We start from the raw sequence: 19,815 nt of genomic DNA on the forward strand, positions 1-19,815 counted from the left end.
TTCTCTTATATCATATGTAACGGTAATTTATATACTACTAAAAATTCATATAATCTTCATAATATGTTTCTACTAGATTTCTTCAATAAATACATAACTATTTGTATAGATGTATCATTCTGTATGTCTAAACATAAAGCGAGTTATTATAACTCAATGCACCCATACCATATATCTATTAATATTAAACTTGTTATGATAACTCAAATTTATATTCTTAAATACAATTTAACACTTTCATGTCGTATATAATTTTTGTAGTATTGATCATAATTTATATTTAGTTGTTACTTCAAAGTATTGGATTAGTTTCAATGACTTCTCATTCATCTTACACATAAAATAGTTCAATAAATGTTTTGACACTTATTTTATACTAATTCTTAATAATTTAATCTCTCTTTGAATCTACGTTTTTGTTCTTTTTTTCACTATTCTATTTTACTATTCACATCATTATTTTTTTGTTTTTATATTTAGTTACACTATCACTTAAATTCGTACATTTTATTTATTTATTTTTTTGTGTACAATATCATTATTCATAATTTTAATCATCTATCATGATTTTTTTTAGCGAATTATCTTAATTGTACAGCATAAAAAATTTTATGTTCTTCCTATTATTATTGATTTTTTTGTGAAAGTCATAATGATTGTTCAAATTATAAATATTACCTTCTCTCAATTTGTTTTATCACACTAAAACAACTCTTTCAGTATTATCACAAAATTAACTTGATTATATTTTTTGTTTTTTCATTTTAAACAATAACTTTATTTTTTAACTTGCTAAAGGATATTAAAACTGTCAACAAAAGTCAAAACTACAGAATAAATGTCAAAATTCTGAAATTATAATCAATCTCACCAAATAATTTAAATTATTATAAAACACTTATACATATGTTATTAATATAAAAATACTTTCATAGTGAATGTTTTCATTAAACTTACCATACTCGTGCATCGCACGTGACAATTAACTAATAAAACTAAAAAGTTGAATAACGTGCATATATAACTTATATTATTTTTTATTTTTATTTTTTTGAAGATGATGAGCTGATAGCAGGATATTGCTTCACATCAAGACGTAGTATAAAGGGATAAAAAAGGGAACCACAATAAATGTGATCACCAATTTTAATTCCACTTGCTAATGCTAATTTGGGATCAGAATAGTGACCAATTGGTTTTCCATCCAAATCCACAGATATAACTCCTCCATTTTTCGCTATACTTGGATTCACTACATACTTTGCGAACATTCCTAAAGCCTTCCGAATCAAGGGATATTTGAATATTATATCCAGTTCTGAGGTTGATCCCTGCATTAATTCAAAAGCACCAAAAAAAAAAGCATTATAATGTGTTATTACTTCTTATAGGCATTGATTACCAAATATTTAAACTATAGACATTTGATTGAAAAATAATGTTTGCAACATATAGTGATTTAAAGTTAAAAACAAAATATAAAATATGTTAAAAACAAGAGATTAAACTGAAAAAAATATGATGTATTATTAAGTGAATCGCCAAAGATACAATGTATAAGAGTATATATAGGTGCTAGAAGAATTAAAACAATAAAAGTGTATAATTTTACAGTAAATATACAGTTATGATATATAAATATAAATGATGCTAACTGATCTTAATTGATCTTAATTATTATACCCTGACATTTCCCTCAAATTCAAGTGGGAGTTAAGGATACCATCTTGAGTTTGGATACTAGAGTCCGAAAACGAGTTGGATGATGAGCCTTCGTGAAGACATCAGCGGTCTGATACAGAGTTCCAACAACTATGAGACGAACAACATCAAGAAGGAGACATTGCCGGACAAAGTGACAATCAATCTCAATGTGTTTGGTACGCTAATGAAAAACATCATTATGGACAATCTGAATAGCACTGCAGTTGCCACAAAAAATATCAGTTGGGGATGACTGAGGAAATGAGAGAGTCATCAAGAAATAAACATAACCAGTAGTAGAACAACGATCAGTAAGATCACTAGCCCAATCAGCATCTGAGTACGCCTGAAGGGTTATAGATGAATGGGTAGAAAAATGAAGGCCATGAAACAGAGTGCCTTTGATGTAGCGAAAAATGCGAAAAATTGTCGCATAGTGAGTAGTACGAGGAGCTGATAAGAACTGGCTAAGAACATGAACTGGATAGCCGATATATGGTCGTGTGACAATCAAGCAGACAAGACCTCCAACCAACTATCGATAAAGAGTAGGATTATCCAAAATAGTGCCATCCATAGGAGTAAACCGACCATTAGGCTCAAGAGAAGTAGACTCAGCGCGACTATCTGTAAGAGAGATAGATACCATCATTTGTGGATATAACTTCTAGGCCAAGAAAATAACTGAGAGAACCAAGATCTTTCATCTCAAAAGTGTGGTGAAGAGATGCTTTAAGATCAGAGATACCATCAATATCATCTCCAGTAATGATCATGTCATCAACATACAAGAGTAAAAGAACAACTCCACGTTCACTTTTACAAATAAAGAGAGCATTCTCATAAGAGTTGCACGTGAAATCGAGATTGCATATATTGGTGCTGAACTTTTCAAACTATTCATGAGGAGCTTGCTTAAGACCATAAAGAGCCTTACGAAGGAGACAGACTTTGCTAGGAGAACAAGGATACTCCAGGAATGGTTTCATATACACCTTTTTCAAATCTCATTAAGAAATGCATTCTTCACATCCATCTAACTGAGAGATCATTTTTTGACGGTAGCAATGGCCAAGAGAGCTGAACAGATGTGAGACGAATAACAAGAGCAAAAGTCTCTTCATAATCAACACCATACTCTTGAGAACATCTTTGAGCAGCCAATCGTGTTGTATAATGGTCAATAGAACCATCAAAGCGAGTCTCGATCTTGTTTACTCATCTGCTACCCACAATTTCGTAATCAGAAGGAGGATTAACTAAGTCCAAAGTGTGTGCATTTTCAAGTACCTAGATTTCTTCCTACATTACTTGCTGTCAATTTGGATTTGTGGAGGCTTCTCAGAATGACTGAGGTTCATGGTGGTGAAGAATAGTAGAAAAACAATGATAATCAAGAAGATGAGGAGGTGAATTTCTTACCTTAGAAGAACAATTAAAGGGAGGAGGTATGACAACAGGAGCAGGATCATCATGTGGTCTGGAATCATTGGGAGATAGAGAAGGCGGAAGAGTAGGAAGCTCGAGAGGTTCATTGGAGGTAGAACCTGTAGAATCATCACTAGGAAAAAGATCAACATTGGGGTTAGTGAAAAATAGTGACTGAGTAGAAGAAATGGACTCAAATAGGGATAACTTAGAAACTATGTGATGCTCCCTGAATACGACATGACGAGATATATAGATATGTCTAGAAAGAGGATCCCAACAACGATAACCCTTGTGTTCAGTATGGGCAAGACGGTGATGCTACAAGTGAAGGATAGATGGAGAAGAAATAGCACAGAGATTTGACGCAGGAGGAATATGAAGATTCTCGAGCTCAAACAACCTTCCGACCTTACGTCCAGTCTCGATGATTTGTCCTATCCGACAATCTTGTACACGATAGTCAGAAATAGAAAAATTGACATCAAAACCAAGATCAACAAGTTGAGCAACAGAAATAAGATTAAAGTTTAATTGTGGAATATAATAAGTATCAGGAAGATTAAGATTTGACTATGAAATAAAACCTTTATGTGTCGCATGCAAGAGGGAACTATCAACAGTATTGATAGAAGGTGCATTTGTAGTGGAGATAAAGACGAGAAAAGATTACATAAAGGAGACATGTGATGAAAGCAACTGGAATCAAAATACCATTCAAAATTACCTAGAGGAATGGAAAAAGCAGAAGAAGTAATACCAGAAAAAGAAAGAAGTTGCTTAAGAAGGGACTCAATATCTGATAGAGAAACAGGAGACGAGTGGAGAGAAACGGAGCTGGTAGGTTCAGTAGCAACAACAGCAGCAAAAGCAGGCACATTCTTGTAGAAGTTGGAACGACAATAATACTTGAACTGATCAAGATGTGGTGGGTGAGTAAGATAGATAGTAATCAAGTGTCCTAAGAGCTTGCAATAACGACAGAACAGTGTTGGACAATTGTAGCTAATGTGACATTTCTGCTTGCATTTGCGACACTCAGAAAAGGATAAGAAGAGGCACCTAGAACGATTACAATTTCAACAAAATTTTGACAAAGATGAAAGAGAGAAGAAACTGCAAAATTGGGGTAGAAATTGAGAAAACAGAGTGCAGAATCAAAAATAGTTCACCAAAAAACCTTAGGATGGGTCCCACAGCATGCCACGTTAGCACTACGTCAGTGCCACATTAGCGGATGGAAGACACGTGGCGTTGCAGGAGCGGAGGATGAAGCCACGTCAACAATGACGCGTCAATGAGCTGGAATGCGGATCTGGCCACGGGTCGGATTGAGCCTACACGCGGGCTGAACACGGGTCGAAGGAAGCTGCGGGTCCGCAACACATCGACGGTTCGGAAGCGTTGATCTTGGACGCAGATCAAGAATTCTAGAGCGTTTGGGAAGGAAAAAAAGATGATGGTGGCAGAGAGCTTGCAATGGCGTGTCAGAGCATTTCCGATGACGTGGTTTGGCTCGTTGGACTCAGAACGACGAGACGAAGAGGATGATATGGTCACTGACAGAGAAAAACGTCGGTAATGTAATAAAATACAAAGACAAAGAGACTGTCGGAAAAAAGAAAACATGAAAGGTTATGAACTATTTTCCATCAGAAAAAAAACCTAAGTTCTTGATACTATGTTAAAAACAAAAGAATAAACTGAAGAAAGTATGATGTATTATTGAGTGAGTCGCTAAAGATACAATGTACAATGGTATATATAAGTGCTAGAAAAATTAAAACAATAAAAACGTAGAATCCTACAATAAATATACAAATATATTATATAAATATAAATGATGCTAACTAATTTTAATTGATCATAATTATACTCTAACAAAATATATAATCAGAATTAAACTTATTATATATATGATACGAAAATTCAGTTATAAAATTTTAAATCATTAGAAGCTAATAATAATAATTAAAATTATAAGAAATTTTCAGATTAATTAAACCATAAAACATGGAGGTCAAGGAAAAGGTTGACGGGATACTACTCTTTTTGGTATGAATAAAAATTATTAGCATAGGAGATCGGATTTCCCCCTTAAAATTTACATAAATATATAGAAGTTCCATTATTTACCACATAAATGCTATATATTTATATAGAAAAAATATTTTTTAAAATAAAAGATTAATAAAATAATAAAATAAGATGATAATTACTATTAAATTTATAATTTTTATTATGTACGAGTTTTATTATTTTAAATATGATTACTAGATCTTTATTTTCTTTTACTTTACCAACTTACTCATTACCAATAAAAACACCATACATATATAATTATAATTATTGAAGGTAAACATAATTAATGATAAAAGTAAAAGTAATTTTATTGAAATTGATGAGAATTGTTTTACCGAGCCTAAACCAATCCAATATTGGCCTTGTTCATCATAATGAATGTTATCAGGGTAGCCAGGTAGGTTATCACAAAATTTTTCAACACTTCCTTTCTTAGGGCCTTCTATGTAATATTTCTTGCATTTCATCCTGGATAGATAATCAAAGAACCTTCAAATATATGCTCAATTTACGGTTAATACAATATAATTTCAATGGAGCACAAGCCTTATTATTAATTTGCCCATCGCTAATATTAATTACACAATTTTCTTTTGAAAATGTACCTTCCATGCATGTATTTAAATTACCAGAAGTGGTCTAATAGTGAGAGATTTAGATAATATTACATGAGATTATAGCTTCAAATTAAAAGAAATTGACGCGTATGATTAATAATTGTTTAATTAGAAATTATAATTTGAAGGGAAAAAAATTTTAAATGATGTGTATATATATGATTTTTTTTTTTTTTTGGTATTAGAGTCAATAACTATCTTTATAATACACTCTAAAGTCCATTAGCCCATTAAGATTATTATTAGGATCATTATAAGATTATTAACAATCAATTAAGGGTATACTTAGTCTATAAACAAATGCCAATAATGGTGCAATACAAAAGCTCTATGAATATTCTTTCAAAAATAATGCTATTCGTATATTAAAATTAACTACTAAAATTAGTTATTAATATATTTGTGTATAATACATGTGTAGTTTAATTAATTTTTAATATATATTTATATTTTAACATGTATTTTATATATTAATAATTAATTTTGATAACTGATTTTAATATACACGTAACATAGCGAACTAAATACAAAAATTATTTGTCTTAAAAATAAAAAATTCTTTCATTCTAATAAAAAATTCTTTCATTCTATTATAATTGCAAGTTATTAAGGCATAAAAACCTAAGGTATCCATCGCTATTTTCTTATTTTTGTTTCTATATACTTTTTCATAAAAAAAAAACCTAAACTTAACTAAAATAATTAAAGAATTTAATTTTAATACACTTATAATATAAAACATTTTATACTGTTATTCAATCATATTCGATTTTTTAACTGATTATTAATGTGATTAATATCAAAAGTAGTTCTTTTTATTGACATGTCTATATAATTAAATGTATGTATAAAATTATTTTACATTAATAACTAACATATCAAAATTAAATCATAATTTTTATATACCTTTACTTAAGCATTTTAATAATAGAATGTTCTAACAGAATGTAAGACTTACAGAACACTTTCACAGAAGATGACAAATTGCTGATCTGGTGAGACAGCAACACCATTGGGGAAGTAGAGATTATGGAGAAGCACTTTTGTTTTCTTGGTTGTTGGATCATAACTCATGAATCTACCATGAGGCTTACCCTCCAACAAGTCTAAGAAGTGGTCCTTTAATGAGTATTTGTATGAAGCATCTGTGAAATAAATGGTACCATCTTTTGCTACATCAACACCATCCGTTAATTTGAATTTCAATCCATCAACCTCATCGGTAAGAACCTCTACCTTCTTATCCTTTGTAATTCTCAACAACCCCTACATCATTAAATTAATTAAGTTGAATTCTGAGTGTACATATCAGTGTTTAAAAAATATAAATTAGAAAGTGCATATTATTGCCACACTGCATTTTATTTCTCAATTTTTATTATTATTAATTGATTCATCTTGTCTCATAATAATGTATAGCTTCTTTTTTTTTATATAATTTTTTAGGAATATTCTTACTTCAATATTAATATAATTAATATTTTAATGAAAAATTAACTATATAATTGATTTTTGGGTAAAGTACTAAATTGGTCTTATGCAAAAGCTAGTGCACTCCAAGTAAAGTAGGGAGTGCAGCACTCTTTAAAAGTTAACCTACTATTAAAAGTGATCAGGTAAATTAAATTTATTATTATTATTATTATTATTATTTTGTTATGGGGTGAACAAACAAACCGACACTAACAAAAAAAACTAATTCGCTCGTTTAATAGAGGACTATCTTTACACCAAAAAAATACTCAGAAAAATTTAATCGAATTCCTCCGTTACTCTGTTATTGTTGATGTGATGTCTTCAAGCATTTTCACTGTTTTGTTTACTAGCAGGTGTTTTTACTATTGTTCTATCTAGCCATAGATTTTGACGCTCTTGAACCCACTCCATTCCACCTCTATCATAAATGGACCTTCAAAGCCGAAAAAATTGCCGCCATTATAACAAGTTCATTATCTTTTATTTCAAATTATCCTCAACTTGTACGTAATAGACTGAAAAATTAAAATATAATTTTATTTAAACAATTATTTGTATTATTTTTATTAATTTATTCAAAAAATAATTAAATTTTGAAGCTAATTGGTATAAAATATTACAGATATAAAACTAAAAAAAATTTTATTGTACAAGAATGAACCTAATAAATAATTATTCTATTTAAATATAATTAAGAGTATTTATTTCTTTGTCAATGAGTTATAATTCAAATGACATAGTCTCTATATTCACCTAAAAGTTGGTAAAAAAATACTTCTTTTTTTTATTAACTTTTTTAAACATTAATTATTTATTTTACATACTATATAGAAATAAATAAATATAATATTTATTGAATAGACACAGTCTATTTATATTTAATGTTTTAATTTTGTTTTTCACAAAATAAAATTATATATATATATAACACAAAAAATTTTATCATTGTATTTATATTTAATATTATAATTTTATTTCACCATAAAACAAAATTTATTTAAATTTTAATATTATTTAAATTTTTTTTAGATTTAATACATGAATTTTTAACTTATTTTTTATGTATTGTTTATTTTAATTCTAAAGTCCAATAATTTTTTTTACAGACATGTTGTTTTTAATATTTATATACTATTTTTTTATTTTGAATTTCAGCCTGAGACTTATAAAAAAATTCTAAAACTTGTAAAAAATTATTAACCTGATTAACAGGTTACCTTTTTAAATCCAGACCATTCAAATAAAATATAATAAATGAAGAGTTTAGATTTAATAAATTCACAAGGTGTGCAGCACTCCATACTTAGCAAGGAGCGTTTAAGAATGAGCCTATGTTTGGGCATAATTTTGTTTTGATTCTTAAAGTTTAAAATGTCCTATTTGAATCCAAAAAAGTTTCATTTAGCATCAATTTAGTCTCACATGATGTCAAAGTTAAATAATTAACGAAATGTCCTATATAACAACAGTACAAGAATAAAATTGATAATCTGGAGAACAAATACAAGCTCCAGAGGCACAAAATCAACCGTTGATGCATCAATACATTTATTTATCATTCTCTTTAATTCTATATTATAAGAAAAATAATAAATAAATGTATTGATACATCAACGGTTGATTTTGTGTCGCTGGAGCTTGTACTTGTTTTTCAAATTATCGATTTTATTCTTGTACTGTTATTATGTGTGACATTCCGTTAATTATTTAAGTTTGACCCCACTGTGGGACTAAATTGATACTAAATAAAACTTTTTTGGATTCAAATATGACACTTTAAATCTTAAAGACTAAAACAGAATTACGCCTAAACATATGGACCAATTTAATACATTACCCTTGATTTTTTATATATATTTAGTTAAACTTAATTGTATGTTAAATTCGTTACGTTAATTTTTTTATCATCGTGCTTTTGTAAATTTAAATTTTAGAGTAAAGGACATTTTCGTCCCTGACCTTTGTTTTGGCGGACATTTTCGTCCCGGAGAATTAGGAAATACTTAAATGTCCCTGACCCCGTTAAAAAGTAGACGTTTTCACCCCTCCGTTTGAATGTCTCCGTTTAAGGTTGACGGAAAACGGTGACGTGGCTCCGTGGCGCTGACCTGGCCTTAACGGACTGCCACGTCGGCTGGGCTTTTTAAAAGAGGACAACGCGGTCCCCGAACTAAGAAACGCTGTCGTTTCTCAGTCATCCCCAACCTATGAAATCCTGGAGCCCTAATGCTTCGAATGCATTCTGAGGGTGATGTGGGAGAAGGAAGAAAGGGAGGAGTCCGAGCATGGCATCTGAAGGTGTGTCCTCAAGCTCGAGAAGAGGCCCAGTTCCGACCGCCAAAGATGGAAATGAGTGCGTGTCACCAAAGTGCTTCTGTGGAGAGAACGCAATCTTGTTCATGTCGAGGACGACCAGAAATCCGAAGAGATTGTTTCTGGGATGTCCCTTTTATAAGGTATGCAACGAAAATATGTGTAACTCCGTTTATGGTAGGGTTTATCCTTAATTCCTGATTTTCTGAACTTTGAGGGTTGATTTTGTGTAGGTTAGACAACCATGGTGCAAGTATTTTCTGTGGCTGGACGAGCACATAGCTGGTCTTGGTGTTGGTGTTACAAGACACTTAGGGCATGAGCAAATTCTGCATGGTGATGAGCATTACTGGAACAAAGACATGGAAAAGAGGATAAGATTGCTGGAGAAGAGGATAGAAGGGTTAGAGGTTAAGAAAAATCCAATTGGGTGGAGCATATGTGTGATGTTTGTATTGCTGATATTTGCATTATTTAGTTATAAGAAATGATGTAAGACCGGCCAAATGGTGAAAATGAAATGTATTAATCATTTGTGTATCTGACATATGTTTGGGTCATTTTTGTGATTATGTATGTATGAAAAGAAAGTTGGGAAAGTAGTAGGAAATCAAACTTTCAACCATTAACATGTACATAAAGTTGGCAAAGTTACAAGAGATCAAACTTTCATCCATGTACATAAAGCTGGCAAAGTTACAAACAAGATCAAACTTTCAACCATTAACATCAAAATAGAAGGAAAGTAGTATGACTTTCAACCATTAAAATCAAAATAAAAGGAAAGTAGTATGTCTTTCTACCGTTAACATCTTGTAACCTCACAAGTATTGTTTGAACCAAAATAAAGACCCAAACCAAAAAAAGGAAACAGTATCTAGAATTTCCGGTTATCATTTACATTGGGTCATACATAAACCAAAAAAAGCATAATATCGTCAGCCGTCAATCATGTTGATTCCTTAGAAATTTGTTCAGTTGGTGTTATTGTTTTGGGGTCTTCCTCAGCTGGTGCTACTTGCGGTGTGCTAGACTGTCCTTGAGTTAGTGGTGCCGGTGGCCTGAAGATCTTCTGCTTAGGTCTGAATTTTGAATGTTTAAGGCGAGAAGTATTGTTAACCATCGATGGAACCTTGCCTGGAACTTTACTTGGAGGGGTTGTTGTTGGGGCGGGTGGCCTGAATGGAGTGACTCTTGCTCCCGGAGTTGGTATCACAAGTGTGGATCTAGTAAATCTGGATGGAGCTGGTGCAACATTTGCAGGGTTTGGTGTAGCTGCACTCGTAACCTGCACGCAATAGCATACCAAAAGATGGGGTAAAAATAAAACACATCAACTGGTTTCAAACAAGTCATATATGTAATTGATCAGAAAGACAAGAAACTAAATAGTTACAGCAGTTGGTTGTTGCAGGGGTGTGGTATTGCTTGGTTGGCTACTTGAAGAATCCTGGAGAGTTAATGAACATGATCAATAAGCATGATAATAAGACAGATGAGTCCCCTAGAATTTCTATACTAAGACATATTGATCCCTGAGGAATTCCATACTAATATGCATTAAACCCTATCCTATTAGATAGTAAGACAGATCAGTCCCTGATAAAGTTATTTCTAACTCAGCAATTCCAGAAGAGTGTGTTATTCAAACCACAAATAGGGAATGCAAACTTACCCCTGCAGTTGGAGCTGACTGTGACAAAGGAAGCACAACCAGTTGTTGAGAGCTGCCTCCTTCTTTCTTCTTAGGCTTCTTTGTTTTCGGCTTCCAATTGGGGTTTGATGGAGCTCCTTTGCAGGTTTTGTAGTTGTGGCCCTTTTCACCACACTTACTGCAAGCCACGGAGAATGACTTCTTCAATTTTCCCCCTTGCATCAATGGCTCAGCAGGATCTTTCTGTCTGTTGTGAACTTTTGGCCGGCCAATAGGCCTCTTGATGATGGGGGGTTCTGGTGCTGAGTATTCAGTTCGGGGCCAGAAATCTGCACTGGGGACTGGTTTGATGCAATGTGAGTAAGTCCGTTTTATGGATTCCATACACAACCAGGGGTGCACGTAATCTTCTGCCCTGTCATGCCTTTTCATTATAGCAACAAGTGCATGTGTGCATGGCATTCCTACCCAAAAAAATGTATTCAGGCTTAACTCAGAGTATAGAATAGGTAAGTTACATGTGAAGAAACAGTTAACAACTATAGGTGAACAAACAATTACCAGTAAGTTGCCATCGATTGCAGGAGCATGTGTACTTAATCAGGTCCACATCAACCTTGACTCCTTTGCGGCTCACCTCAAACCTTTTTCTTTCATTATCTCCAACCCACTCTGCCACCCACTTTGTGCTAAGAGTCAGCAATTTTTCCATCCGTTTTTGCTGCACTGGTGCTAGTTTACCAGGGTGATTTTTCAATACTCGCTTGTGGTTTACCATCCTCCTCATCAGGTAACACCTGATCTCTTCACACATAGTGAGGATTGGCTTGCAGCGATAGTTAACGATTTTGGCATTGAACACCTCACACATGTTGTTGGTGAGGTTATCAACTTTCGGGCCATGTGAAAAATAAGCCTTGACCCATGTCTCTGGCTCAAACTTGGAGAGGTATTTCCAAGCCCCCTGATTCACTGCCTTCAGCCCTTCCATACAGTCTTTGAACTCTGCAACTGTTGTGCATCTGGCACACTCCCAGACAACCTCTCTTATGTATAGATCTTTGAATCTATTAACGAAGTTCTTCCACATGTGCATCACGCAGTTCCTGTGCCTGGCTTTTGGCATGACTTCCTTTAAGGCAGGGAGTAAACCCTGCATTGAACATGAGCAGCCATCATTTAGAACTCAGCAAATATATAGTAAGTGTGCAACAATGAACCAAGCAAACATCAAACCTTTTGTTGATCTGAAATGAAGTTCCAGCCATGATTTATGTCGTCTCCTATGTCTGCCTGAAGGTTAGTGAGGAACCATTTCCAGGCATCCTTCGTCTCAGCCCTGACGACCCCATATGCAACCACATAAAATTGGTTGTTCGCGTCTTGGGCAACTGCTGATAAAAGCCACCCCATGTAGTATGTCTTGAGAAAGCATCCATCCAGGTGCAGCAAAGGCCTACACCCTTCCTTGAACCCTCGCTTACAGGCATCTAAGCATATGTATATCTTGTCGAAAACAGGGGGAGCTTCAGGAAGTGTCATAAGTTCCAGCCTTGCAGTAGATCCTGGATTAGAACTTAAAATCTGCTCACAATAATCCCTTATCCTCTTGTATTGTTCCTTCTCGTTTCCCATAATCTTATCCCTGGCCTCAACCACTGCTCTATACACCATTTTAGGATGGGGAGCAAGAGAAAATTCTTCCCTTAGGAACTCAGTTGCCTTCCTAGTAGTCATGTGTGGTTGGGTAGCCATCCTCTTCACAATTTGCTTGCTGATCCAATGCTGGTCTGCTACGTTACTCCCTAAATCCCTTGCACAACTATGCTCTGGCTGGTAGGTCTTAATTTGGTAACATTGTAGAGTTTTGTTGTAAGAAAGATGAACCAAGAAATTGCATTCTTCATCCTTGCAGCCCACTCTCACTCTCTCCCTATCATTCTTGATCCACTTAACCTCCCTACCTTCAGCAATGAATGAGTCCTTCACCACATCTTTAAACCGTTCAACACTTGCAAACCTCATCCCTAACTCAAATCTGCCCTGACCATGAGCATAGTCATCGTCAAACTCTGAAAACTTGTGGCCTTCACCTTCATCATCTGATCCCATAGGTGTGTGCAACTCCTCCGACTCATACTCAAACATGATTTCCTCAGGCTCTGTGGGGACTTCACTTACATAGTATCTCCATGCATTATCCAGTCCTGGCCTACACCCACCACCTCCTCCATCACTAGGCCCAGCAGCAGACCCTAAACCAGCTTCACCAGCTGCCCCCTTTTTCCCTTGACCGCTATCTTCTCCAGTTGGATGCTCCCTTTTACCATCTTGCACCTTCTTTGTGAATTTCTTCTTGGGGGTTATCACTTTCTTTCTTGGCTCCTTTACTCTTTTCCTCTTGCCACCAACAGCCCATTTACTACTCTCAGAATCACTTCCATCACTCTCCAACCCAGCTGGTGGAGGTTTATATAATACATCTTCGGTGCTCTCATACCCATCATCCGATGAAGAGGATGTCTTCAATTCCTTTAATATTTCATCCACATCCACTTCATCGTCACCATCCTTGCCAGCATCAAATACTTCCTCCGGAGCATCAATGGGGTGGTCAAAGTAAATGTGGAACTCAAGACTCTGTTGGTGCTTCACTAAGTTCTCCCGCATTGCATTGATCCCTGCGTCCCCGGTTAACTCGTTCAGCCCAGACTCAAGCAACGCACTTGTTCGATCATACTAGTATACTGCCTTGTAGGACTGGTATCCCAAACCCTTAAATAAGGTTACAAGGTCCCCGAAGTTCACAAAATCTAAGTCCATCTCCGGGAACCTCTCTTCTTTACCATTCTCATAAACAAGAACACCATCACTACCTCTCACGAAGCTACCACCGTGGTGAAAAACTGGCACCACAAAAACATCCACCATCTGAAAATTACCAACCAACAACTATGTGTGAGTACTACATTACATTGAAAATTTATTACAAAATCCCCCTTTGCCCTAACACAGTACCTCCTACGACTACTACTAGACACCATGCTCTAAAAACCATTTTTTGCCCTCATTACACCTCTGTTACATACATTGTCAACATGCACGCATCATCACTTCACCCTTACTACAAACTACAGAAATTTCAGGAGTAAGGAGGGCGATCTTACCTTGAAAGGAAGGCAGCGGTGCTAACCTCCACGGTAACCTTCTTTCTTGCCTCCGACCGCTCACTCACCGAACGCCGATTGCTCTTCCACGTAGTGCAATTTTTGGAGGGAGAAACAGGGGAGGGGTTTTGATCGTCTTCGTGTTATGTGTATTGCGTGGGTGAGTTGTGCTTAGTTTCGAAAGGTTGGGGAGAAACGGCTGCGTTTTGGGCTCTGGGGACATATTTGTCCTCTTTTACAAAGCCCAGCCTACGTGGCAACCCGTTAAGGCCAGGTCAGCGCCACGGAGCCACGTCACCGTTTTCCGTCAACCTTTAACGGAGACACTCAAACGGAGGGGTGAAAACGTCTACTTTTTAACGGGGTCAGGGACATTTAAGTATTTCCTAATCCTCGGGGACGAAAATGTCCTCCAAAACAAAGGTCAGGGACGAAATTGTCCTTTACTCTAAATTTTATAATACTTAATTGGATATTAATAACTTTTAGTTAAAAATAAAATGATTTGTATACTACTATGTTATTGTTTCGCTCTTTTAATTTAAAATTTGTATTATATATTATCTTACTGGTATATAATTAATTAATATACTTATTTCATGTCAGGCAGCTTGTTCATATCTTATGTAAGCTTAACTGTATTATATTATATTCGTCCTTTTTGTCATATATAGTGATATCTTAATTAGTACTAATAATTAATAATCCATAGTTAGCTTCTACACCAACTTGTCAATTTCATTAGTAAAGTAAGGGAAAGAAGAAACAAGTGACAATATTATATGCAAATATAATTTCTCTATGCAAATTATGTATCTGACATGTATATTAGCTACTAATAAGTTGTATCTGCGTTTGTTTACAGGGATAGGATACTGAAATAAGAATACTGAGACATAAAATCATGTTTGACAGAGGAGACAATGTGTTTAAAGATACTAAATTAGTGTATTTTATGTCCATCCTGACAGAAAGAACACGGAGACACTAACGAGAGACATAATTTATTTTTTATTTTTTCTTTCGTTATTCTTGTTAATTTTTCATAATTATATTTTTATTGTTATATTTTTTATCTCAAATTTTTTGAATTAAAAAAAAGAAGAGAATAAATTGAATTTTCGTTATTTGTTTTAATTTATCACCAAACAAAATATAAGAACACAAAATTTTGTGTTTCTATCCATCAGTGTTTTATTCTATTCTATTCTCAGTGTCTTGTCTTATACTGTTCTTAAAAACAAGCCTTAGTTATAACTTATAAATTTATAAGAATAGAAAGTAAGTTTCATTTGTATCTTTCTTTCTAAACAACATATTACTGCACTATATGTTTATTATTGTATAACAAAAAATATTGCTAGCTGGTGTCTGAGTATCTTTGTATTCATAACTGGACTTATATATTCATTCATTTAGTTGAGTTAATTTGCATGCCATATTAATTCATCAATAATACAAAATAAATAAATGAAACTCATTACAAATTAAAAGAAGAGGATTTAATTTTGTCATACTCAAATACCTACTATATTAATTTAATTATCTTAAGAAATTAAAAATGAGAAACATGTCCTATAATTGATCAATGATAATCTAATAACAGCTAGTTTAACTTTAGAAAGATGAAGTTCTAAAACACCATAATATAATAGACAACAATGACAGACATAAACTAAAATATTTAGTAAATAAAACTAAAAATTATTTTCAATAAAAAAAATATTTTAATTTTTAAAATTTTAAAAGACTTTAATAATAGATGTAAATATATAAAAAATAAATACTATATACATACAAAAAATCACCTAACTTTGATCTAATTATATATACAAAGCCATCATATCATCTTCATTTTAAAATAGAAAGATTCTTTCCAAAACATAAATAAAAATGGGTAGAACTATCCTGTAATTATTTTTATGTAAATTATTAGTTAATAATTATTAAATAATTTAATATATTTAACTAAATTATTATCTAATAATTTTCGATTAGCATTTTTATACAAAAATAACGACTAAATTTTCACCATAAAAATATAAATAATTTTATGCGTTATGTTACGTGTATATTAAAATCAGCTATTAAAGTCAATTATAAGTATAAAATACATGCCAAAATATAAATACACACTAAAAATAATTAAACTACATATATTTATACACAAATATATTTGTGGCTGATTTTAGTATATAAATAATATTTTTGTAGTTTTATATATATCTAAGACGGGTACCTTATTGGCATCGCCAACAATGAGTGCACCGCCGTGATCCAAAGCTACCCCAAGTGGTCTTCCACCGGTGTTGACCCAGTCTTCCACCACTTCCGAGCCACTCACCGAGTCATCACTCAACTTGACTCGCTTGATCCAACCATCCCTACACCCCGTGTAAACCACGTTCGTCGCCACGTCGTAAACTAAATCTTCCGGCCCCGCCACGCGTCCATTTCCGATAACCTCAGACCCTCGTCGCATGTTGTCGTTGCGAGCCAGCGTGCCAGCCACCAAGTTGGGCCGGCTTATCTCGTGTTCTGGTAACAGAACCGGTTCAAACGGGTCGAGCCGGAATAAAACCGCAGCGATAACCACAGGAAGAAGGACAATGACAAAGAACGTTGTCCTTCTTCTTCCTTGAAGTTCAGAACGAGTTAGTGAAACTGAGTCACAACGTTCTGAACCTGACATTTTTGTTGTCAAACGGTGTTGACTTTAGTATAAGGTGAGAGATGTGTTAATTGAAATTGAAATACGTTACTTTATATATAGAAAGTTATCAAATTAAAGTATATTATATTTATATATGTTGTATTAAATTAAGAGAAATAGTAGAGGGTCAGTAATTTTTATAATTTATAATCATTAAATAGTTATTAATAATGATTATAATAGTATGAGATTGATATAAAATTTTATCTCACTTTTTTTATTAGTTACAAACCGAAAAAAATTTGATGAAGTTACTTACCCTAAACTTTTTCATAAACTAATAATATCCACACACATGACACACTCATATAACAACCCATAATAATACTAGGTAGACAGCAAATCACATATCAACAACGAGGGCTAAAGTGTAAATTTGATTAAGTTCGAGAATCTCAGTTATTGCTATATTTATTTATTAATTAAGAACTATATGTAGAGCAGTTGTAACTTTTTTCTGTATATTTGAATTAATAAATGAGTTTAATTTTGATATAGTGACAATATAAAATATTTTATATATTTGTAATTATAATTTTTTTTAAATGATCATTTACGCGATTAATGTAAAAGGTGATTATTTTTGTTAATATGACAATTAGATATATACATAAAATAATTTTATACTGATCGTGTATCAAAATTAAATTATTAATGAATATAATGTAGCTAGGGTTTTGTGTTTTACTTTCATTCCATTATATCCTGAAATACAATGAATATTTATAGTGACACAAATATTCTAGTGAGTATAAAACTGTATTAGCTTTATTATTTTTGCTTAAAGTTAAACTAAGGTATAGAGGGACTACATTTTAGCCCACTTAATTAACCCAATAGAAAAAATAGTTTTTCTTTTTTAAGAGAGTAAAGTATTATTTTTGTCTCCGATATTTGGAGTAAGTTTTAAAATTATTCCTAATATTAAATCGTCCTATTTAAGTTTGTAAACTTTAAAATTGGCTTAATTTTGTCTTGCCATTAGAAATCTGTTAACGGAATTAACAGCGGAACAAAATTAAGACGATTTTAAAACGTTAGAGACTTAAATAGGACGAAAATATTGGGGACAAAAACGATACATAGAAATATATTTTAATTTTATCCTTTAATAATATCAATTTTTTACGGTACATAGTTATTCAATTATTTTTTAATCACATCTAAGTAAATTACACTTAATCACATTACTTTCATTCTAAATAAATTTATTTTTTTATAATTTTACTCTTAAAATTTTTTACTCATAATGAAATATTTGTAGAATGACTAGTACATAAACTTGCAGGAAAAAAATGATATATATACAATAAAGTATAAATTGTACCTTTTATCTCTAATGTATTGAAATTCTTTAATGTTTAATTTAATTAAACTTTATTTTTAATAATTTTAAATGATTTTAATTTAAGAATGCCTATAAAGTTTATTGAATAACTGCAAATAGATTTAATTATTGTGAGTAATTGATTGATTATGTGGATTGTGAATTGTTTGACAAATAATTGTTGAAAATATTGAATCTTAATGGATTATATTGGTTGATTACTCTTGAACTGGTTGTTAGATATATTGTAATGGTGGTAAAATTGGTTGGTGATTGTTTTGAAATGGATTGAGAGGTATTGAAAGTTGAATCTTGAAATGCTAAATTTTTGTTAGAAATTTGATTTTTGAGATAGACAATAGTTTTGAAAAGCGAACCAATAATTCAATAGTAATCGAAATAATATGAGATTAAAAGTTAAAGTGAATTATAATGAATATAGTTGCTTAGATTCAAATTTTAAAGATTTCATATTAACTGGAGAATTAGTTATGATTTCTCAAAGTTGAATTGTGAAATCTGATTTTCTGCCCTATTTTTAAACGAAGCCAGAAACTTTAAAAGTTTATAACTAATTTTGTGATGATAAGAATTATATAGGATCAAGTCTAAATTAAATGTTGAGAACAATAACAATATTTTATCCTCCTTTAAATTATTTTTCCTGTTTTAAGGGGGCAGCCAAGCTTAACAGCTAACAAAATAAATCTTTCAATTTTGAATTTTATTTAAAAATACATATATAAGATATAAAATTTACAAGAAAACGAACATGCACAGTCAAAAGTCAAAACACCAAAGTCACCAAAAAAAAAGTCAAAACACCAAAGTCATAGATATACATGTTCAACATATTAATATTTGACTATTTGTAGTATTTCGCTATTTAGTTAAGTAAAAAATAAAAATAAAAAATAAAAAATAAAAAATAATAATAGCAATAATAATCAGGTGACGACACCCCTTAATCAAGAGGAGCCGCCCCTAATAGAAAAACACATCTGTTTATTCGTCGATCAATTTGATAATCCTTATAATATTTAATTCGTAAACATATAATCACTCTTATTTAGTAGGAAGAAATAAAGCAAATGATATTTGGTCAACGCCCCAATAGGGGTTAAGGGTTTAATGGGCATAATAAAATCCTTTCTCTAAGTCATTCTACGATTATTTTTTAAAAAGTTCATTATATATTCTCTCTTTTTTTAATTATTTTATAATAATGTAAAATATAATTATTCATGTAAAAAGTTTTTCTTATTGATCGTGTATTTTATTTTAGAAATCGCTCCTTTTTTTTTATTACCCTTTCTCCAGAAAGGAACAAAGAT

At 32.4% G+C, this 19,815-nt stretch overlaps 1 protein-coding gene across 4 annotated transcripts; it reads right to left on the bottom strand.

Annotated features, from left to right (window-relative positions):
• Positions 1-896: 896 nt before the first annotated feature.
• On the bottom strand, positions 897-17,190 carry LOC127739594 (protein STRICTOSIDINE SYNTHASE-LIKE 7). 4 transcript variants are annotated; one of them, XM_052259511.1, is made up of 5 exons: positions 16,681-17,190; positions 6,790-7,097; positions 5,550-5,682; positions 3,127-3,251; positions 1,183-1,331 (listed from the first exon to the last, which is right to left on the bottom strand). In XM_052259511.1, exons 1-5 carry the CDS (start codon positions 17,131-17,133, stop codon positions 1,307-1,309), a joined length of 1,044 nt encoding a protein of 347 aa, XP_052115471.1. In that variant the 5' UTR covers positions 17,134-17,190; the 3' UTR covers positions 1,183-1,306. The 4 variants fall into 4 exon arrangements, with proteins under 4 accessions (XP_015953856.1, XP_052115471.1, XP_052115475.1 ...); XM_052259515.1 differs by lacking the exon at positions 1,183-1,331 and adding an exon at positions 2,450-2,926; XM_052259513.1 differs by lacking the exon at positions 1,183-1,331 and adding an exon at positions 2,997-3,018.
• Positions 17,191-19,815: the final 2,625 nt, after the last annotated feature.

This window comes from Arachis duranensis, chromosome 1 (genome assembly GCF_000817695.3).
Source record: "Arachis duranensis cultivar V14167 chromosome 1, aradu.V14167.gnm2.J7QH, whole genome shotgun sequence".
In the NCBI taxonomy this organism is placed as follows: domain Eukaryota; kingdom Viridiplantae; phylum Streptophyta; class Magnoliopsida; order Fabales; family Fabaceae; genus Arachis; species Arachis duranensis.

What these genes read in the sequence shown, in the direction of transcription:
- LOC127739594 (XM_016098370.3), bottom strand. Translation starts at nt 17,133, where the DNA reads ATGTCAGGTTCAGAACGTTGTGACTCAGTTTCACTAACTCGTTCTGAA. An exon ending in TTGTTGGCGATGCCAATAAG is followed by an intron (nt 7,098 to 16,680) that starts GTACCCGTCTTA and finishes TTAATGATGTAG; the next exon opens with GGGTTGTTGAGAATTACAAA. An exon ending in ATTGGATTGGTTTAGGCTCG is followed by an intron (nt 1,332 to 5,549) that starts GTAAAACAATTC and finishes GAATTAATGCAG; the next exon opens with GGATCAACCTCAGAACTGGA.